Source organism: Emys orbicularis, chromosome 13 (genome assembly GCF_028017835.1).
Source record: "Emys orbicularis isolate rEmyOrb1 chromosome 13, rEmyOrb1.hap1, whole genome shotgun sequence".
In the NCBI taxonomy this organism is placed as follows: Eukaryota; Metazoa; Chordata; order Testudines; family Emydidae; genus Emys; species Emys orbicularis.
This window is the reverse complement of record NC_088695.1, coordinates 26,278,577-26,302,324: the sequence shown is the minus strand read 5'-3', so window position 1 is coordinate 26,302,324 and position 23,748 is coordinate 26,278,577. Positions and strand designations below refer to the sequence as shown.

General features: G+C 47.3%; 1 protein-coding gene across 1 annotated transcript in view; it reads left to right on the top strand.

Moving 5' to 3' along the window:
* The window catches only part of SHISA6 (shisa family member 6), a 399,346-nt gene that overhangs the window by 48,058 nt on the left and 327,540 nt on the right, over nt 1-23,748 (top strand). The window contains exon 3 of the mRNA XM_065415678.1: nt 23,290-23,385. Within this exon, the coding sequence (XP_065271750.1) occupies nt 23,290-23,385 (96 nt within the window). The remainder of the gene's footprint in view (nt 1-23,289; nt 23,386-23,748) is intronic.

Here is a 23,748-nt window from a genome sequence, read left to right as displayed (position 1 = left end):
GGATAAGGTGGGAAGTCCCTCTGCAGGTTTAACAGGCAGCAGGTAACAAAATCCCCAAACCCTGACCCCCCTGGCTTGAGGACACAGTTCAGGGAGTAGGGGTCTCCCAAACAATTTCCCTGCCTAGCTAACTAAAAGATGGTGACTCTCAACTCCATGGTGCATCCTCAGGTCCAGAGATGGTTCTGGACTCCTCAGTCGCTGCAGGGGGGCTGATGATCGCTGCTGACATGCAGGAGTCACGCTGCTTCTGGTGCCAGGATTTCCCCTCACCACAAAGGGTGCAGGGCCCCAGGTGCAGATTACAAAACCATACTAAATGCCAAACTTTGGTCTCCCACCCCAGTGCTCAGACACACTCATATCAGGGGGCAGCCCTGGACTAGCAGCCAGAGCAGAGCTGGACATGGGGTGACTGATCTCACCTAGGGCGCTGGAGGGCTAACAGCCTGGCTGGGGGAAGTTTTCCCAACAACGTTTTCTCTACACATTGGGAGTCACCTTGGAGTGGGAAATGCTCAAGCTAGGGGATCTTGCTTTCAGGTCCCCAGGGGCCAGTTCTCAGGGGGGAACCCTGCATGCAGGCCTGGGACTCACCAGCTCCTCACACAGCCAGTCCTACCCTTTTCCTGGCTGGCTCCAGCCTGCTCCAGAATGGCTTCTCCCCTCTGCTGAGCTCTCTGGGAACGGCATCTCACTCCCTCTTGATAGCCGAGCAGACTCTGAGTCTGCCCTTGGCTCCCCCTTTCTACCAAGGACAGTGTGCCTCTCCCTAAGCTACCAGCACACAGAGCCCCAGGAATCTAGGTAATCTCCTTGGGGGGTCACAGCAAGATTCTCTTCAGTGCCGAGTCAGATCACTCACCTCTGCAAGTGATGGTGGAAGAAGGTTATTAATGGAGATTTTGCCCCCTTCTAATGCCTAGGCCAGAATATAAGTAGCACATCAGGAAAGAAATAGAAGCTATGAATATACTTCAGAGCAGAGCGTTTGAGATTGCTGGAAAGCTGTCAGTTCTTTTTCCGGACTTCAGAAGAAAAGCATGTCAAATTTCAAAAGGTTCAGACAATAGCACACACGATCCAGAGAAACAAACCTGCCAACTCAGACAGTCAGTGTCCACATTATCATCTGCGTGAGACACCTATGGCGCTCAATATGCTAACCATGTGTAGGCCTAAAAAGGCAGCAAAGAAATAATTGCACAGGCTGCAGCTGGTAGCAGGTGTGAAACTGAGGGAGGTGCTGCCACAGAACGGATTGCTTTAGTTGTAGCTGTCTGCACGCTGTTAGCAAACCCATCCCAGCTGAGAGAGAAAGAGAAAGGAGGCTATCAAGATTTGATTAGGAAAGGCTGGCTAAGTAACAGCACGGGAGAGATTTAATCCTGGGACCGTCCATAGGGGCAGGAGAACAGTTTTTGATGAACTCGTCCAAATCTCTGCCCAAAGCAACCCCAGCCAAAGCCTATAGTCAGGATTAAAAACTCCACACCCTGTTCTCTTTTCTGCACTCGCAGTGGCAGCATCACAATTCCAGGAGGAAGGCTGTTCTCAGGCTGCTTCCTACCTGACTGAGACTGGGACCCGGACCTACAAAAATACCCAACCCGATTTCTCAGCCAAAGAGTTAGGGATCGGTTCAGCTCAGCACCATCCGGCAGCCCCACTCCAGGATCACGTGCACCTTCTCAGTCAGGCAATGGGATTCCCTGGCCTCTGATTGGGGTGCACAGTGCATCTCTTGATCTATTGCCTTTGTCCTGTCCTCTGATCCAGAGCACCTTCCAGGGCAATGATGTAGTGCAGGGATCAGCAACCTTTGGCACGCGGCCCATCAGGGAAATCCGCTGGCGGGCCGGGACGGTTTGTTTACCTGCAGCGTCCGCAGGTTCCGCCGATCGCAGCTCCCACTGGCCGAGGTTCGCCGTTCCAGGCCAATGGGGGCTGCGGGAAGCGGCATGGACCGAGGGATGTGGTGGCCGCCACTTCCTGCAGCCCCCATTGGCCTGGAACAGTCTACATGATGCGATGAGGAGCTATCCTATCCCATCCCATGATCTAGTTCAGCTGGAGAGGGCTGGTTCCTGATGTTTAGCTTGGGTTTGCCAAACCTACCAGCTGCACCTCTCTTTCTTGTCATTCCTGGTTTTGGCTTCCCTTTTCCCAAAATGTTCCTCCTCCTTCCTGTTCCCTTATCTCCCCTTTCTCCTCTCCTTCCCATGTCCCTTTCCTCCCCTCCTCTCTTTCTCTGGGCTCCTTTCTTCTCCATCTCCCCACCTCTGTTCCTGGGCAATAATCTGGTGGTTCAATCTGCAGCTGTGATTGTGGGGAAGGACAGTGCAGATCTGGGGAGTCTCTGATGTTCTCAGTCTCGAGCTCAAACTGTTTTCTGAGTCTGAAAAGCATCCGAGCCCTACAATTTAAGGGTAATCTGGATCGGTGGGCTATTAATCAGGGGCCTGGCAAGAGGAGAGGTTAGGCGAGAATGCAAGTAAATGCATTTAGCTGAATTGAAGTGTGAGAGAGAAACGCTGGGAACAGGGACAGAATTTTTACGATGTGATTCCCAGTACAGACTATGGGGCGGATTTGGATGTCACTGGTGTAACTACACCGATACTAATGGAGTGACTCTGCATCCGAATCAAGCGCTGTGTCTTTCTGATCAGGAACATGTTGCTGAGGGCTCTTTAATGGGTTTGAAATAAATGAATTCGTAGACTCAGCGTGGCCAAGGAGTGCAGAGAGCTTTCAGCTGGAGAGAGCACATTGAGTCATTAGTCCAGCTGAGTAGCATGCTTTGTTATGGGTGATTTTCATTAATGGCCCAAGGCTGGGTAAGGACCCCTTTCCTCCCTGCTGCAGTGCCCTGGGAGTGAGAGGGCACTAGTGTGGAGGGATCCCCACACAGAGCAGTGGCTATAGCTGTGAGGGTACTACCCGGGGATGTTTCATAGTCCTGTTGTGCTAACATGCAGTTATAACTTTCCTGACCGGTTTAGTGTTCCAGTTACACCACGCTGCCATGCACTGGGCAGCCCCTGTGAATGAGGCAGGTCCAGTGCCCCATGCCAGAACAGGTGCTCCCATTTTGGTCAATTAAGGGGACAGGACAGCGTCTGGGAGCTCTGCAGGATCAGGGAGGAGGTCTCTGAAAGAAGCCAAAAGAGGGAGTCCTACTGGGTCAGACCAGATTGGTTCAGTCAGGAGGAGCAAGCGAAAGCTGCTAGGGACCGGTGAAGTCCTGGTAGGAAGGAGGAGGTGGTTCTGGGAGGGGGCTGACGGCAGGGGAGCAGCAAGAGGGGTTTGCTGGCTGACATCCCTGAGGACAGAGCTAGAGATGGAAGGTGGCAGGGGAGCAGTAGTGGAGCTTTCCCAGTGACATTTCCAGGACCAGAAAGCTGGATCCAGAGGAACTATGAGAGGGTCAGGGGAGTGAGGGATGCTGTCCTGGCAGGGCCGCTGGGACCATGCTAGAGAAGCCGGGGCACGGCCAGAGCCATCAGGACTGTATGTTCCATGTATTGTGGGCAGAATTCTGGGCTGTGGTGCTGGGGCCTGTTTTGTTATGATTTATGTGCCCAGCACTTCAGAACTAGATTAACCCCTCAAGGGTTGCCCTCAGAAAGACTCTGGGGAGTCTCAGGAGGGAAACGGGGGCAGGTCCTGTGGGCCTTCAAGGTGGGGCTGCCCTATGATCCCTGTGTTTTGGGACTGACCTATTGTCTGCTGCCACTTCACAGCAGTGATTTGGGGCCTGGGCCTGTAAAGTGCCGAGCGCTCCAGGGCACTGATCCCAGCCTGGAGAAAGGAGGGATGAAGGCAAGAGAAAATAAAAAGGATTCAAATGGAGAAGCTGGGTTATACTACAGCTAAAGGATATATGTGCACGCCTGTGCAGGGAGTGAGAGCAGCAGCCAAGGGGTAAAAGCAGCAGCTAAAACAGCAGGAGCTAAAGAGCCAAGCTTGCCTAGGCTGGCCTGTAACAGTACATACACTGCAATAAACACCCGTGGCTAGCCCAGGTCAGCTGACTCACTCTTGAGGGGCTCAGGCTGCAGGGTTATACAATTTCAGTGTAGACATTTGGGCTCAGGTGGGAGCCTGGGTTCTGGGACCCTCCTTCTCTGCAAGGTCTCAGATCCTGGGCTCCAGGCCAAGCCATTTTATAGCCCCGCAGCCCAAGTCAGCTGAGGTGGGCCAGCCACAGGTAATTTATTGCAGTGTAGACATCCCCTAACAGACCCATATCCTCTGCAGGTCAAGCAGAGAGTGGGCCCTGTAACACACTGCTCAGGGGTTACACTAGCATGAGTCTCCAGAAGTCCTGCATTTTCTTTTGACTCATGCATGTGGCTTCTACAACACTCCATAATGCTGGTGAAAGGTTTTCTGGCATCAATCATACCCTGAATCCTCTCTCCTCTTTGTAGCCTGTCCTTGCTATTACATTCTTTTTTACTACAATCTGCCTTTTTTGAAACGTTCAACAAAGCAAACCATGCTCCCACACCAGAGTGGCTGGTTACATTAATGGAGAGAAATCAGTCCACAGTCATAGTCAAGTATCAGAGGGGTAGTCGTGTTAGTCTGGATCTGTAAAAAGCAACAGAGAGTCCTGTGGCACCTTTAAGACTAACAGACGTATTGGAGCATAAGCTTCCGTGGGTGAATACCCACTTCGTCAGACGCATAGTCATAGTCAGTTAGCTGGGTCACTGCCATAGGAACAGTATCCGAACTGGCATGCACATTGGGTCACCATCAGTTAGGACTCCTGCACAGGGAAAGAGCTGGAAAAACCAGCAAAGCAAATGTACAGCTTGTGCTAAACAGCGCAGTGCATCAGGCCCATGTCTCTGGCAACATCCCTCTAAGGCCCACTTGTGCCTTGCTGTACGGACACAGACCTTCATCCTATGCAGCTGTTTACCTCATTCACTTGTCTCTTTCCTTCCTTAATCCACATTATTGCTTTTCTTTTATAACTTGCCAGCATGACAAATTCAGGCCCCAGAACAAAGGAGCTGATTTCATTACGGGTAAATACATCTTCTAGAATCCTCGTAAATCACAAGGAGAAAGCAGAGCGGGAGGTCACCTGGGGTGAAAATAAGAGAAAATTCCTGTACCAATTAAAAGAACTTGAAAGCCAACAACCCCGGGATTGATTACCTGAGTGCAGTGAAGGAAGGTGCCAGATGTGCTTTGCTAGGTGACAATCATTGCACAAGGGTGTCATTCTGGTGTCATAGTGAGTGATGTACCATTGGTTAACACATACACAGATGTAATTGGGGGTGGCAGGGGGGATGGTGTGTGCTTATGACCAAATTGTGATGAAAAAAATCCAGAGTTGTGTGTTATATTGATTGTCTCCTTTCAGTGTTCAAATGGAGCCACATTCCCACAGGGGCCTTGAGCCAGCTTCCCAGACAATGCAAGGGTCAGTTCCTTGCACAAGCAGCATGGAGACTCAGGCATCCAGACACTCATTATGCATCTGATGATGCAGTAGTGCGTTTGCATGGGAACTGAAACACTAAGAACCAGATCCTCCCTTGGGGTCAATCAGCAAAGCGCCACTGACTTCAGTGGATCTGCACCTGGTGAGGACCTGACCCTAAACATTTTGGACACGGTTTTAAGGAGATCTTTGGAGAACAGGGCCTTATAGTGTATGTAACTCACTAGGGCTAAAACTGAGCTGCCATCTGGCTGTATTCCACAGCTCTGGTTTCATTAGAAAGTTGTGTTTTCTCATTAGAACAAAATACAGCCTTCAGAGTGCACCTGGGACATTCAAGAGCATTTTGGGGCCAGCAGTTAATATACAGTCCCATGGATCATGTGCCTTTGTACTGTCCTTTCCCTACTGAACATGCACAGAACTCCCTAGAGGAGAATAGGCCATCAGAGCCAAGGTCTGCTGTGCCCTGCTGGGAGTGGAATACAATCCGGGATTGTGTCTAGAAGACATCTGAAAAGCTCTAACAATACTGAGTCAACCCCTTGGAAGGCATGTGAATATCAAGGAGTGTTTGTTTATAACCCGAATGTCCCTGTGTTCTAGATATAGACAAGTATGCCTCGGTTTCCTCCTTTCTGCTGCAGAAACCAGCCCTTTCCTTCCCTTCTTCTAATACCCTTTAAGTATGTGCAGTGTGATTAGCCTCCTCTTTGCCCTTAATCACTTCCTCCCAGCCTATATAATTAAATTCCATCAGGTATTGCATCTAATTTTTGAGGGGCTCCCAGAGAACAAAGGTACAGGCACACAGAACAAATTAATTAGAAGGGGAATATTAAATCCTATCTGAATTAGATCATCAGCAAATCTCTGAGAGAACAAAGTTAGTCTCCCAAGTTATTATCCTGCTCAGCTCCTGGTGGAAGATGTTACATACAGCTTTCCTAGACAAAGCATCACTGGAGAGCAGACTAGGTTTGCAGCACCACAAGCTGAAAGTCAGTTGGGGGCACACTTTCAAAGCATGGCACCAGGAATTAGCTGCTGCATGTCTCTCATTAACAGCCGCACAAGCTGTTCGGCTGAATCGCTGCTTAGCCTTTTGGAAATGTCCCCCTCCATGTCCCGGCAGATCTAACCTCCCCTGAAAGGGAGCATTGGAGGAGTGTGGAGTTCTGCATGCTGCGGAGTTGTGTTTACCAACATCCCTTCCGGCAGTGGAGATCTCTGTGAGTAAGCACTGGAATTATCATATAAAACCAGATCAAATACCCAGAAGTCACTTTTTAAAAGCATTTAAACAAGTAAACAGACAGCATCAGCACAAGTTGCTGCTACTTCTACCATCTTCAGATGCAAGCTCGACGATGGGTCCTGAGGTTATATATCAAAACAAACAAGTTAGAAACTACTGCGTCTACAAACCATGTTGGAATGTGAAAATATCCCAGTTTCCTGATACAGCCCTGGGAACAGCAGCACAGGGAATAGTTCAACAGCTTATAGATACGCTTGCAGTACAGAATACTGTCTCTTTAGGGCTCAGAGCCACTAGAAAGAAACAGAAAGCTGGGAGACTAGGAGCTTCAGATGAGATTGAGACTGTTTAAACTCTGCTTTGTTCATTCATTTAAAAGACTGTTTTCACACCAGCTTAATGTGTCCTGCCTCCATACGTGGCACAGACATCCAGGTAGAATGCACCTGCTACTATGCCAAACATTCCTCCAGGGAGAATGCCCCTGCTGTGCTTATGAACTTCCCACATACATCCAAATGGGATGTGCTAGTTGTGCTGCTGGCTACTCCAGATCTGTCCATGTGAACACCCCTTGTGCTGCGGGATGTACCAGCTCTACCCATGATTTCAAAGGAACGTTATTGATGATGGCACTGCAGCAGGTGTGGCAGAGGACCAGCAATGGAGAGATTAATAAAGAGACAACTTTATATTGCAGTGTTTGACTTTGTTTCTCCTCAGGAGGGGAAGAGAGGCTGTGGGGAGGAGACATAGATTTTAGTTGGTTACTTGGTGTCACTGCACAGGTGCAGAGAGCTAGGCAGGACAACTCAGCTAGAAGGACCCAGAAACATCCAGAACAGGGTGTGGCAGTTACTAGACATGCTCAATAGCTGTTTCTGAGGCTGTGTAGGAAGTTTGCATTGTGGGCAACCCATGTGGCAAGTCATATTCAAGCCACCCTCTGAGAGCTGAGCCAATCAGAACATGGGAGGGGAGGGTAGGAAGGTTATAAATAAAGAGTTGGAAACAGCCCAGTGGACTTAGCAGCTGATCAACTCAGGAGCAAGAATTGTGTTTGCTGTGAGGTCTGGATCCCAGTCCCTGCACCATTTTGGGCACCGGCTACAGATTTCTGTTTCACCAGCAACTGTGGTGACCAGCCATCTGTTAACCCAAGGGCTGGAATGCTGCTAGCTGGGGAGATCCCCAGACTTTGCGGACAGGGTTCTGAAGGACTGGAATGCTACCATTTTTCAAGCTCTGGAGAATCCAGGTGACACAGACTACATACTATGACCACTCTATAGAGAAAGAGAAACCATCTCAGAGAGAAGATCAGAAGGGAATGAATTTTGGTGTGTGAGCTGAAGTATAGAAAATGTTACGTTGAAACCTTGTGTGAATGTTTGTAACAGAAACAGAAGGGGAAACATTTGATTAAGGAACACCAATGGATTTACTGTCAAATATTTTGGTGTAGAAGTTATTCACAGTGTTCAATACTGTGTACTATTTACAATGTGTTTTGTGTGCATTAAATGTTTGTTTGGCTGAGAAAGTGTATAGTGCTCTCTCTTTGAAAAGTTGGGCGCTATTACCATCCATTTATCAGGATTTGACACACAATAGCCCTGAGATTTAACTCTGTGCCATGTTTTTTGGAAAGCCCTGGAAAGACAGAACTCAGGCCTGTGCTTAGGCAAAGAGTGACGCTGAGATGCAGGAAGAAGGGGAATGTAGAGTTATACAGGATATTGCCTGAGCGTCGTCCCCCTCCCCACACATTACTTTAACGTGGCATAAAGATCCAAGAACTAGGGAGAAAGATACTAAGATCGTAAATGAGATAATCAGCTGTAGGATTCCAAATGGGGAGGCAATGTGGAGCTCAGAGACATAGCTTCCCAGATCCATTCTGAGTGCCAAAGGGTTATTTGAATGGCAGTGCATCTAAAATTCTTCCACTATAATCATCTCCCTGCCCACTTAGAATTGCTGGCTTAAAGTGTATCAAAGACATGCACAAAGCTAATTTTCACTTAGTTCTTTTTTGTGAGATGTCAAGACATGGAAGTAAAGGTCCAAAGTGCACGTTCAGTCCATGAGATGCTCAACCCAAATTCCATACCATAAAGGTTGGCTCATTTGAAGATCAACCAACCCACTGACCCTTTGGAGGTTTCCCAGCCTCATAGGAATTAGTAACTAGTGTGTTCAGCTCCTTTTTGCAAAGGACGTTCCCAATGATTGATGGAGACCTTGCTGATAACAGGGTGCTTGGCTCCTCCTTGCTTCTAGCTGCTACACCTGTGTGTGTATAGTGAATACTTTCCTAATGTTACTTTGCTGTGTAAGCAGTTGCTACAGTTGCCATAGGGGATGTTATGAGATTGTTCACAGGAGTTGAGGTGCTCTCATGACAAACAGGATGGAAAGTGACTGCATGGCTGTGAATGGGAGGGTTAGTATCCATTGGACACCCTTTGTAGTAAAGTGTGCTCCATGCTATAAAAAACATCGAGCGCCCCAGCACATTCCTACAACCGGTCACTTGCCGGCATTACAATGTCAATAGGAGTTTATATAGCCCCCGAAGAACCTTAATAGCGTTGGGTCAGTAGCCCTGGTGAGTTCACCTTTCCTAACCAGAAGGCCATCTAGGTATGTGTTTAACTTTGAGCTAATGCTTATGTCCCATTAACGTCTTCCTTTCCTAGCAAAACAGTATTGGCCAAAACTTGATGAGAATGGAAATCAGTAATCATAGAATCATAGAGGATTAGGGTTGGAAGACACCTCAGGAGGTCATCTAGACCAACCCCCTGCTCAAAGCAGGACCAACCCCAAATAAATCATCCCAGCCAGGGGGTAGTCAAGCTGGACCTTAAAAACCTCTAAGGATGGAGATTCTATCACCTCCCTAGGTAACCCATTCCAGTGCTTCACCACCCTCCTAGTGAAATAGTTTTTCCTAATATCCAATCTAGACCTCCCCCACTGCAACTTGTGACCATTGCTCCTTGTTCTGTCATCTAATCAGGATGGGGAAGAACAGAACAAGATGAGGAGGACATGTAAGTGGTGAATGGAGATGTAAGGATAGTGTGTCACTTGTATGCGGTGACTGTACCTTTAAGGTCTGGAATATGCGGTGTATGAGAGATCAAGAAACTTACCCATGGCCAGCAGTTTCAGTTGGAATTACCAAACTAAACCCAAGAATGAAGTGAGACTGGATGGAGCTTTAAATAAGAGACTTGCTCAGTGGGCTACCTCAGTTTATTGTTGCTTTATTTTTCTGTTGTTATTGTGATCCAGTTAACATCATTGTATTTAATTAAAGGTCTGTTTGGCTTATTGGATTTCCAGGGACCTAAGAGACAGATTTATAGACAAACTGATCCCAAACAAATGTGGTTGGCCGTGAATTTTTAAGTCAAAGTTGGGGCCCTCGGAGGTAAATCTAGATTCTGTCATTTACTCCCTGCTGGATTTGGTAAACAAGTCTGGGTAGAAGCAGCATTTAAACCACCTTGCTCTGGGAATGAGCCCTTCGATAGGATAACTTGCTTTGTCCCAATGTTAATCACATACATTGATTGTGCAAAAAGGAGTGGTGGCAAGGATGGATCAGTGATCAATGGATCCAGAGATGAACACACAGAGGATCGCCTTGCTGTTTTACCAACATGAACGAGTATGGGACTGACGTAAAAGGGTGCATTGCCAGCCACTGTTTCCCTGCTTGGTGTTCTGAACAGAATGTGTGCGCCTTGGAGATGTACAATTCCCCCCAGAAAGGTGGGAGAGAAGGAAGTAATAGAACCGGTTAAGCTGGTTCCTGTAGGTGCCTGAGGGAGCACCTGTCTTGTGGAGGGGAAGCTCCTTCCTCCCAGAGCCAGTAATTGTTTTGGCACAAATGCCCGAGGATAAAATGTGTGGAATTTATGAAAATGAAATAAATACATCAGCAAAGGGACTTTTCTTTTGGTGGCTCTACACCAGATTTTTCTCTGACTGAAATCTTTACTGACCTGTCCGCCCGGCAGCGCAGGATGTTCTTCAGCACTGGCTTGGAAATCATGGCTGGGAGAATTTAAATGTATTTGTGACCAGGCTGCCAATACTAGATACCACGGGGCAGATCCCCAGCCAGTGATAACATTTCATTATCCCTACATCCGAAACTTAAATGAATTTTAACCATAATGACCAAAATGTTCACACTGGGATGGTAAATCACAACCAGGTAAATGAGGCCTGGCTCATTCTGTGTCTTCCTCTGACACACCAGTAGATGGCAGCAGAGAGCTTCTTCCCCTATGGAACTTGTGGCCGTATGGAGTTCTGACACTGCTCTGGGCTTCCTCCTGTTTACCAACAGGTGGGAGCAGTGAGCTGCCTTCCCTCTATCCCTAGAGCTTCAGACCACAATACAGATAGATAGATAGATGATGGGGTGTATATGGGGATAGATAGATGTATGGGGATAGATGGGTGTGTATGGGGTAGGGTGAGCAGACAGGAAGTGTGAAAAATCGGGACGGGGTGGGGGGTAATAGGCACCTATAGAAGAAAATGCCCCAAATATCGGGACTGTCCCTATAAAATAGGGACATTTGGTCACCCTAGTATGGGGATAGATAGGATGATGGGTGTGTGGGGGGATGGATAGATAGGGAGAGGGAGAGAGAGAGATACAGGGTGGATGGGGATAGATAGATAGATGATTGTGTATGGGGATAGATGGGTGTGTATGAGGATAGATAGGATGTTGGCTGTGGAGGGGGATGGGTGGATGGATAGATGATGGGTGTGTATGTGGATAGATAGATGAATGGATGATGAGTTTGTATAGGAATGGCTAGACAGATAAATAGATGGGTGTGTACGGGGATGGATAGATGGATGAATGGATCAGGTGTGTACAGGGATGGGTGGTTGGATGAATGGATGCCGGGTGTGCATGGGGATAGATAGATGATGGATGTGTACGGGGATGGATACAATGGATGGATGGATCATCATTGGCATATGCACTATGTGCCCAGCCAGGTGGAGAGCCAGTAGCCCGCCGTCAAAATAAGTCAGTGGGCATGCGACAATGATATGTGACGCAGCTGAAGTTGACTGCAGCTGGATCGCGGGTCATTAGAAAAAACCCATTTAAAGAGATTGGCCACACAGTTGTCATTTCCGGTTCAGAGATGACCACAGGTGCCTTGGCAGATCAAAACCTGGTGGACGGATGGTTGGGTCAGTGACTAGAGAGTGATTAACGACTGTCATCATTGACCACGTATTGTGCCAAGCAGATTCCACTGGCATGTCCTGTGGTGACATAAATGACCATAAAGGGCATCCAGAAGACAGGTGAGCTGGTGGGTAGTCAAAGAGGTCTGTATGGGGATAGATGATGGGTGTATATGGGGATTAAAAGTCATGAGCTTGGGCCAAAAGATCCTGAGATTTTTAAAGAAGATGATACTGTGTTTCTGGTCTGTCTTTTGGCTGCTGAACTCCCACCCCCAGTGTGTGAGTCACCGTTAGTGTTGCACTTTCCTACCTGCAAATTTGCAGATGATACAAAACTACTCAAGATAGTTTTAGTTCCAGGCAGACTGCAAAGAGCTACAAAAGGATTTCACAAAACTGGGTGACTGGGCAACGAAATGGCAGATGAAATTCAATGTTGATAAATGCAAAGTAATGCACACTGGAAAACATAATCCCAACTATTCATATAAAATGATGGTGTCTAAATTAGCTGTTACCGCTCAAGAAAGAGATCTTGGAGTCATTGTGGATAGTTCTCTGAAAACATCCATTCAACGTGGGATAGATAATAAGACAGAAAATATCATATTGCCTCTATATAAATCCATGGTACACCCACATCTTGAATACTGTGTGCAGATGTGGTTGCCCTATCTCAAAAAAAGATATATTGGAATTGGAAAAGGTACAGAAAAGGGCAACAAAAATGATTAGGGGTATGGAATAGCTTCCGTATGAGGAGAGATTAATAAAACTGGGACTTTTCAGCTTGGAAAAGAGACGGTTAAGGGGAGATATGATTGAGGTCTATAAAATCATGACTGGTGTGGAGAAAGTAAATAAGGAAGTGTTATTTAGTCCTTCTCATAACACAAGAACTAGGAGTCACCAAATGAAATTAATAGGCAGCAGGTTTAAAACAAACAAAAAGAAGTATTTCTTCACAGAGCGCACAATCAACCTGTGGAACTCTTTGCCAGAGGATGTTGTGAAGGCCAAAACTATAACAGGGTTCAAAAAGAACTAGATAAATTCATGAAGAATAGGTCCATCAATGGCTTAGGGTGGGTAGTGATGGTGTCCCTAGCCCAGGTGTGAGCAAACTATGGCCCATGGGCCACATCCAGCCCACCAGCCGATTTAATCCGGCCCTCGAGCTCCCGCTGCGGAGTGGAGTCTGGGGCTTGCCCCACTCCCGTGTTTCAGCTGGGAAGCGGGGTCGGGGGCCACTGTGTGCGCGCGTGTGTTGCAGCTCCTGGTAGCTGTGGCATATCTCTCCTCCGGCTCCAAAGTCTAGGGGCAGCCAGGGGGCTCCGCGCGCTGCCCCATCTGCAGGGGCTGCCCCTGCAGCTCCCATTGGCCGGGAACTGCGTCCAATGGGAGCTGCAGGGACGGCGCCTGTGGATGGGGCAGCACACAGAGCCGCCTGGCCGCACCTCTGCATAGAAGCCGGAGAGGAGACATGCTGCTGCTTCCAGGAGCTGTTTGAGGTAAGCGCTGCCTGGAGCCTGCACCCCTTACCCTCTCCCATGCCTCAATCCCCTCCCACCCTCAATGCCAGCCTGCAGCACCCTCCTGCACCGCAAACCCCTCATTCCCAGCCCCACCCCCAGCCGGAGCCCTCATCCCCACCCCCCACACCCCAATCCCCTGCCCCAGCCCAGATCCTCCACCCACACCCCGAGCTCCTCATTTCTGGCCCAACTCCAGAGCCTGCACCCACAGCCAGAGCCCCCCCCCCCGTACCCCTGCTCCAGTCCTGATCCCCCTCCTGCCCTCTGAACCCCTCATTCCCAGCCTAGAGCACCCTCCTACACCCCAAATCCTTCATCCCCAGCCCCACCCCAGAGCCCGCACCTCCAGCCAGAGCCTCACCCCCTCCTATACCCCAACCCCAATTTTGTGAGCATTCATGGCCTGCCATACAATTTCCATACCTAGATGTGGCCCTTGGGCCAACAAGTTTGTCCACCCCTGCCCTAGCCTCTGTTTGCCAGATGATGACCTTTGGTCCGACCTAGTATGACCGTTCTTATTTTTTTATGATGGCTGTGTATGGTTATAGATGGACAGATAGATGATAATGGGTGTGCATGAGGATGGATGGACAGATACTTATCTCACGTAAAAGTTTCTTTCATGGTAAGAGATATTAATGGTTCCAAAAGTATTTCCCATTTGGAATACAGGGATGCTCTCTTGCACCAGGTCTCTTTCAAAAAGGAAAGATGGATAGATAAGCCACTTATGCAACTGTTGTTTTCCACTTTTAGCAGCTTACCATTCGTACATAACATAGACAATGTTTAATTGATATCTTTTGTTTATCACTAGAGATAACCTTTGTTGAGACAGAGTTTAAGAAAGTCAAGCTTCCCCTTTGCAGATACACACTGCATCCACAAAATTTGTGGTCCCATTTTCCATGAGGAATTCAATTACGTGTGCATTTGACATCTGCAGTTCAGCTGCAGGCACAGATCAGACTACTTTTGCATAATTACGCAGATTTGTGCCTGTAATTCATGTCTGCAGAACAGGGGTTGGACCTTAAGAAAAATCATAGCTCTAGAAAACGTAGCCATATCTGAGTAAAGAACAGGACTCATTTTGATCACATTTTAATATAACACAGTGTTCCTAGATGTTCAGTCAAGTTTACATAAGTGGTGGAAGGATTTTTTTTCCTGCAGTGGTATTTCGCTTGAAGTTATTAAAAGCTAAGAACAGCTGTTTTGACCTAGGAAACTTTTTAGTGGGACAAACAAGCACGGGTGAAGCAACTCATGACAAAATTGAGGTGAGCAGCTTGGGCAGTTGCACTGATTTGAGTTTTACCTTCCAACCTCTTCTTGGTGGCATAATTGATGAATGTTTTTACCACGGAGGCCCTCTAAGTACAAATTGCACTCTATATAGAATTTCAGTAGGAGTTAGCCACCTAATTCCATTAGGCGCCTTTGAAAATCCTAGCCTAGAAAATCCGATAGAACGTGACGTGGATGATACCAATTGGGCGCTAGAGGAAATAAATAGGGATCTATAGACATCACTGTAAAACCTATAGAATGTAATTGTGAATGAGATCCTTGCTATAGAACTTGTAAACCAACATGTGGATACTTTTATCCAAAATTCTCTGGACTGGTATAAAACTGTTCTCAATCTCTATTAAATGTCCACAAGGGGATATTGTACAGTAAATGTGAAGGTGTGATTATTACAAGACCTGGCCAGACCATTGGTGGTTCAGAAGTCTCCCCTGCCACATTGGAGGCTTGGGTTCAGTTTCTGGCCAATTTAGAGAGAGGGAGACATGAATTGAGTTATGCCAAATAAGGACACGAACTTTGACTCAAACATCTGGGGTTCTCTGAGCGAGTCTGATGGGAAGGAAAATGCAGAGACAGATAGTAATTGTACAAATAAACCAGGCACTGCTTAAAGTACAAACTGTAACCGTACAGTCTGAGCCGCCTCCATGTGAACTTACTTTGGAATTTGATGCACTGAGGGTTGCATAAGAATGATTGGGGATTAATGCATCATTAGTGTTTGTACAACTTAGTGCTGCAGGATTGGTCTTGATACATGACCTCCCTACCCTGCTGCTCAGCAAGTTGTGCATGCTCTATAACCCAGTACTAGACTGCAGCAGGGAAGGGGCCATAGTGCCATGCTTGCAATTGGCAGAGGCACTCAAGCCAGCTCCCCCTCGAATTAAAAGGGAATCATTGAATTTCAGGCCAACTCAGGCTCCTAAGTCCCACAGGCACCTTTGAACATTTTACCCCAAGTCTATTGACCTTCAGAGTGTGCTGCAAGACACATCTGCATAGGTCAGGGGCTGCAGAGGCAGGCTTTTGGGAGATACCAGGCCTGGTGGGGAAGAGGAGCTGGTTGTTCTGCAGGCCATCTCATGTGGTTTTCACAAGGTACAGCAGGAGCCCCTGTAGATGACCCTTATTATTTTTGGTATAAATCTAATACTAATTAGATACTTTTACTTAGATACTTAATCTGATTATGAATCCCCCTTGTATCTAATGAGAGGAACAATAGCCTAAGGGAAATGTTACTAAGATCCCGACCAGGTTTGATTTTACTTTCCATGTTTTTTCTGGCTTGCAACAAAATCTCACTGGTGTCAGGAATGTTTACAAGCACTGCACTGGCTCACATAACCCATTGCAGTGAATCTGGCTTGCACTGGGTGTGCTGCATGTGGCTGTGGCTTTGGCACTGGTTCTAGCTTGGACCTGCAGGAACCTTTTGTCACAAAACCCGGTGCCAGGGAAGAATGCCATGTTGCCATCACATTTGACTTTTTCATGAATTTGGCAATATTTGGCTTTTTTCATAATGCCCAGGTGATGTGAGTATCCCAGCTTTCAGTGAAACCAAGCAGCTGGCTGTAGAGAAATGCTAGCATGCTCTCTAAATGTTCAGAAAACAGCAGGCAAATACCTCCCCCACCCCACCCCTAAAAAAAAAAGGCATTATCAAAAACAACAGCTCTCCTGATTTCCAGGTCAGTCTCATGATTGTGGGGACCTGACGCAAGCTTTTGGCTGTGGCTAGCAGTGCTGGAGAGCTCCCTGCCTTCAGGCTCTGTGCTGAACCCAAAGCTAAGCTCAGGTCAGGGAGTTTGTGGTGAGCCTGTGCTGAGTTTGTGCCAAGTTACAGGCCTGATTTTCAGAGGCGCTAGGCACCTACAACTCCAGGTTAAGTCAGTGCTAGATATAGGTCCTCAGCACCTCTGAAAATCAGGGCCTAGGTCACTGTTTCGGCTGAGCCCTGCACCCCTACTCCAGCCAGGCCAGGCCCCTGGACACAGTCCCTGTTGGCAGTCCATGGGAGAGGCCAGCCTGGCAGGGCTGCTCGGTCTCTCCAGCTCAGACCCCGGATTCTGTCTTCTGTTTCATGAGAATCACAAAGGCCTTGAACCATCAGGATCTGTGCCTATAGGACAGCCCCCCACATGCCCATAGCCAGAAAGCTAGTGCTGGAGCAATGGGCAGGGGGTGCTATGCAGGTGGCGGTCCAAGCCCCATCTCTATGGCCACAGGTGGGCTGAGGTTGGAGACAAGGCTCTAGCAGGGTCTTTATGGTCAGGGAACACGTGAGGGGAGAACTCTGGGATGTGGTGGGGTGGAGGGTAGATGGGAGGTGGGGACTTGAGGGAGGAAAGGAGAGGCAGAGGGAGGTGGGCAGAAACTCAAGGTTCTAGGGAGGAGGCAGCCAGCTGGAGGCAGGATAGGGAAGCTCAAGGGGGAGGCAAAGATGGAAGAAATCGTTGAGAGAATTTATGCAGATATGGTCATTCATATTCACAGAGTATGTGAATTAGGGCAGACACTCTATTCCTCAAACTGCCTTGCAGCCATACCAGTGTAATTTAGATTAGGGAACAACTCCAGCACCTCCAGCTCTGTGCACTGGGAAGTGAGTGTTGACAATAGCATCCCCAGTATCCAGGGCAGGGCTATGAAGTGTTGCCAAGCTCCCTGGCCTACCCTGAATTCTCCTTGGTTCTTTGTCGCTGCATTTCCACACGTGGGATCCGCACAGCAATCTTGGAACAAATGCTGTTAAACCTGGAGAAATACCCTAATTGTGCCTTTCTGATAGAAAATTTTAGAAATGCACAGCTGCCTTCTGTATGATCCCTCTGGGGCACCTTGTTATCATTGTAATCTCTGGTAATCTACCTCCCATGCTGTGGTAAAATAGCAAGATGTCTGACCTGACTATAAACCAGTCCCTGCAGGAGGGTAGCCTTCAGCCAGGAGCCCGGTCTAATGCTGGCCAATTACTGCAGCTACTTTCCACAAACAGGGGTGGTTATTGGTGGTCAGCTGCAATAGCTGTTTTGCCTGGGTGCTCCATGCTCTTCAGCAGCTCTGTGCTAGCACAGAGAATTATTTTATTTTGCTCTGTGAGTTGCACCTCTCCTTAACTTCAGAGATCATTACGTTTGATTGACAAGATAAACAGATGTCATTTCTCAGTTCCAAGAGAATGCATAGCATTTTTCTGTGCATCTAACACACACCTTAGAATTGTCTGTGCTGTTGACATACTTTGTCTCCAGTCGCTGAAATGTTTAAAATTGCCCAGCGAGAAGACTCCAGCAGAAATGAGATGCACCAGGGATGGGCTTCATCTTTATTCCCTAAACCCCCCCCCCCCAACATTTTGCTCTTCTAAGATGTATGTGAGAATGTTTTCATTGAGCAATTTGGAGCCTGACCTCTCATTCCTAGTTTTATAATTTTTTTAGGGAATCCTATAAACAGTGGGATGTAATTCCAACATTTTTCACCCAGATGCCTCTCTTCTATACATGAAAGCCCTTATCCCCCTCTCCTGAGTAATGTAATCCTTATTTAGTAATAACATTTCTGAAAGGTAGATAACAGCATTTTAGTTCAGCTCTAATAATTCTGTTGTCCCAGAGCTGGAGTTGTAATTGCTATTCATAACCAAGTTCGTTCCATATGCAATTTACTTAGGATGCAGTTGCAAAGAAATGTTCTGTATGCCCTAAAGAGTCTGCCTTTGTTGTGTGATGAGCAAAACCACCCATCTGTTCTGCATTTCCTGGGTCCTGCATCTTATGGGAGGGAGTCATTCTCCTCTGTGCTTGAACTCCATCTATTGAAGATTGCAGTAACATAAGGGTTAACCTCCTCTCTCTCTCCAGTGCCACACCCTGGCCTTCCCAAGCTTGTGTGTGTGATATGGAGAGAGAGGGGAGAGTGAGCCAGAGTCGAACATGGTAATCAAAAGCAGCATTGTTAGATTTTACATGAAATGAAAGAACTAGATCTTAAAGACTCAGACTGGCTAGAGGAGTACTGTGTAACAAAGTACTGTACTCCCTGTAAGGAGATCAAGATATGTGGGTGACTGCTTTGAGTTGGAAGAAAAATGTGCTGTAGGATTTAATAATAATAAAACCTAGCTCTTCTTCAGCATAGACCCCACAGTGCTTTACAAGTGAGGTAACCCATTTTTAAGATGGGGAACTGAGGCACAGAGTGGCGCTATGACTTGCCCCAGGTCACCCAGCTGCAGAATCAGAAATAGAACCTGTGTCTTCATGAGTCCTACTGAACAGCCCTGTCCACTGGAATGCACTGCCCGCTGCTTGGGGGCAGGGGGACAACAAAGGGGGTGGCTTTCTGTGTGGAAGCTTGCTGTAGGATACAATAGTTTAAAGTTTAACTAATTAATTTTCTTGCGGTGGAGATGAAAAGGGGAAAATGTCCTGCGAGCAGCCCAAGGAGGCCCAGCATGCCAGACTGGAGGAACCCCACACAGCACCTGCAAACAAGGCAGCCAAAAACTTTAGTGAAGATTAGAAGTCTTTTTCAAAGAGACGCTCTAGTGGTGACTGAGCTTGATGCAGGAGTCCCTGGGTTAAGTCTCTGGCTGGTGTTATGCAGGAGGTCAGAACGGCCGATCACAATGGTCATTTATGGCCTAACGCTGGATTTGGTTCAACTCAAACCAAACATGTTTCCCGTTTCTTTGGAACTGCCAGTGAACTGAACAACCAGTTATTTGCCCAGTTCTAGTGCTCAGCTTACCTACAAAGCTGTGATTTTGTTACAAGAATGTCCCCAGCCAACCAAAGAAAGACAGACTGACAACAGAGAGAGGACAGACCGAGGTAAAGGGACAGGCTCACTCTGTTCTGGTCAGAGGGGATGGGAGCGGGGTAGTTGTGTCAGGCCTATGCTCTGCCCTCTCTTGGGCGGGTCAGATGCCCACATCCGGGCAGGCTGACGGGTGGGGAGCTGGAGGGGAGGACAGTTTGACAAGCAAAGATTCACTCCTTCCCTGCACCCGGAACAGGAAGCGACCACGCCCAGGACAGCTGGGAGATGAACCCAAGAGACACCATGGCCCCAGACTCAAAAACCTAAGAACCCCTTAGACCAGGGGGTCTCACAACCAATTTTTTGGTGGCCACAGTGTGTGGCCAACAACTCTTGCTGGTGGCCGCTCTGACAAATTTTCCTAAAATACTTCATTAATTTTAGGAAAAACAAACAAATACACACACAGACATGTCCAAATCATTGTAATTTATTTATGTAAGACTCAATAATAAAAATAATGTACAGTTGTATTTTGGTGCCCCTGGTCCCCGCTGCCTCCCCCCATCCCCAGGGACCCCCCCACACACCACTGGGCTCCCCAGCACCACCCGGGCCCTGATGATCCCCTGCCATTGCCCTAAGCGGCCTCACACCCCAGGCTCATCCCGCTCCTTGCCTCTTGACCACAGCACCTGGTAAGATCGGCCCTGCTGAAGCCCACCCCTGGAGTCCCGTGGCTGAAGAAGGGAGGGGTGGAGGGTCTGAAGCCTGACCCCAGAGTCCTGTGAATGAAGACATGTGGGGGGTGCTGAAGTCTGCCCCTGGAGCCCCTGGGCAGTGCAGGAAATCCCCTGGTCACCGCATTTGAGAAAGGCTGCCATAGACCCACAGCTTATAGCAGAAGATCTGAAAAGTGAAAGAAAAGGGACAGACACCAACAGTAGGCAGGGAGGGCAGGCTGTCTGGTTGCTAAAGCCAAAGATGAGGAACGTCTTGGCTTTGACGGGAGAAATTGCAGAAATCATAAAATGTACAGAGAAAAGGGCAAGAAGTCCCAGGGTCAGCCTGTGCTTAAAAAAAACAAACCTCTTTATTTTCCAATGAAGATTACTTAACACAATTTAAAAACCCACCTCACTCTGTCACTCCACACCACTGGAGCTGTGCAGACAGACACATCGTAAACATTCCTGGAGGAGTCTTACCCAGCAATTGCCTGTTCATGGCTGCAAACCCATAGGAGAATCTCAGAATTGCATTTTGGTTCAAGAATATCATGGCTCTGACAAAGATGGAACTTTAATCCTGGGGGTGCTGTACCTGGGGGTGATGCTTCCAGGCAGTGCTTCTCCATATTTCCAACCCCTTCTGATGCCAGCTGATGAGAGTGGTATCACACACTATGCAACTTGCAGGGTGACCAGGAGAGCTGGGAAAAATCCAAGATCTTGCGGGATTTGGCATAAACATTTCTGCCCTCTTGCTGTGCCTAGCACATCAATGGAATGGCTACTTTTGTATTTCCAGTCATTGGATAATTCCTGCAATGGTGAGACACAAAATCATGTTTTGTTCAGAACTGGCCCTTTTGCATTTGGAAAAATACATGTCTGTAAACAACATATTTTTTTCAGAAAAGCAGCTATTTGTGAGTAGATAACGAAATATGAAATAAGCCAGGATTTTGCCTGGTTTTTCATTTCCCTGAGTGTTTCACATACCTCTGCTTTCTCTACACTCCACATGGGTACTTCCTCGAGCTCTCGGGCCTGCAGAGAAGGGATGGAGTGGGAATGGCATTCTGTTTCAGTGTGAACCATTCCAATCAAGTGGTGATTATAAAAATGTCTGTGTGAATAATAGCTGCTATGATTGTCCCGCTAGCTCTCCTCTAGGCACTTTTGAAAGTGAGAGCTCATATATCAGTAATTTTACATTAGGAGGCCATGAGAAATGACAAGAAGTGAGTGGGAATAAAGGAATACATAAAATAGACACATCATCCCATAATATATCTGTAAAGAGAAAAACTACTGGTATTTGAACTGTCCTGAGACAGGCTGCTCTTGGGGAAACATGATTTCTGTTCAAATGATGTTGTTTTGTTACCATGGGAAACTCTTAATTTAACTCTTATGTTGCACTAAAGAGGGGATGGCAAGGGTCAGAGAACAAACTAGCAAACAACCTTTTAATCTTCCACTCAGTCTGCGCTATTTCATACTCTTTCACTGCCTGATCTCTGACTCAAGCAGTTTCTCAGAGGCGATGTATAAATCACAGCCATCAGTTAGATGTGATAGCATATGTGCATATTTCTTTTTTATCCCTATTTACATGAAAAAATATCTGCCTGTCTTAGGCACTGATAAAGTGTCAGTCATTGTTGTAGCTAGACTCCAAGGCATCACGAAAATGCAGACAAAAAAGAAAACTGCTGCGCCCCTCTGAACCCCGCCTCCCTCCCTTCCCACTGGCTCCAGTCTCATTTGCAACTCTGTTCAAGAAGAGGAACAGAAGAATTAATAACGTGGAAAAGGGAGGCGTTCACAAGCAGCTGATTTTGCTCTTGTGTCAGAGCGACACATGGTCTCGGGGATAGACAGGCAGGATCTCTTGTTATTAAAGAGGCAGCAAATGTCAGGGGTGTTAACTGTCACAACTGGGTGGCAGCGCCAAGGGAGTGCTTTTCAGCCAGCAACAGCAGTAAGAAGGTGTCTGGGGACCCGCTCCTCCAATGGATGTATCATTGTCTCAGCTAGAACGAGTCAAAGCTAAGAAGCAGGTTCTCCAGCCATATCTCTAATAGGGACAGGGAAACCAATTTGGATAGTGTAGGGAGACACCTGCACTTTTATAGTGAACTCTAACTAAACTCAGACTAATTCTGAGGCTATGTCTACACTACAAAGGCACAGCTGCTGTTGCTTTAGCACTTCAGTACAGACGCTTACTGCAGTGTCGGGAGGGATTTACCTCATTGCTGTAGATAAGCCACCTCCCCGAAAGGCAGTAGCTAGGCTGGTGGAAGAATTTTACCATTGACCTAACACTGTCTACACTAGGGGTTAGGTCAGGCTGGATTTTTCACATCCTGGAGAGACGTAGCTATACCAATGTCACTTTTCAGTGTAGACAAGCCTGGAAGCTCAAAATATTTTTGAGACCAGAAGCAGAAGCACTGATACTCATCAGGAATGGCATATTTAGGGTTCCCCCAGCCTAGATGGCATCAGGAAGAATCAGAGCTGTTTCTCACATGATTTCCAGCCCAGTTTCTCAGTCTCAAAGGTCTGGATAGTTCTGATCACTTTGGGATACCTGTCCTAATGCTGCTGAATCTTTGATCTAAAGATGGGCCTACTTCCCTAACGTGTGGGGTGTTTGAGTCCATGGTTTTGGGTTTTGAACCTCTTCTGAGGTTCCCCTATCAGTAATTCATAAGTGTTTGTAACTCCTGGGAGCTCCAGGCACGCTGTTTTTTCCCTCTGCAATTCACACTCTATTTGTGTTGTGTTTAGATATTCCTGCTCTCTGAACTCTCTATGCCTCTCACGTCCTCGCTTTCCTTTTATTGTCTCACTATATGACGGGGCTTTGGCTCTCATTGAATTGGGGCTAATGTGGATGCATGGCGTAATGGATATGTTGAGTAATGCCTTGCTTGTTGTCATTTGCCTTGGCAGGTCACTATGGGAAGGATATTTATCGAAGTGGAGGGCCAGATCTCCATAATTTCATCTCCTCCGGGTTTGTCACATTAGGAAGAGGACACGTGAAGGGTACAGTGGAAACAATTTTTTGCTAAATAAAAATATTGTTTTAAATAAAAAGCTATAACTCAGAAGCTGGGTTCTAAGTGATAGGAGATAACAGTCCTGGACTGCAGTCAGTAGATTTATTCTAGCCCATCTTGTTGCAGGTTAAATATTGTGCTGCTGGCAGAGTCTCTTACACCCTAGTGAGGGAAAGAGGGGGAGTGCAGAATTAGGGAATACAGACACCACTCTGAGTTTGCAATCCAACAACTTGTATTGCTTTGTGTTTTCTGGGAGCATGGATGCAAACTGACCCTCTTGCTGCTGCTTTTATCTTGGGAACAGAAAGGTCTGTAATGCCACCCAAGGGGGTAGGTGGCAGCATTT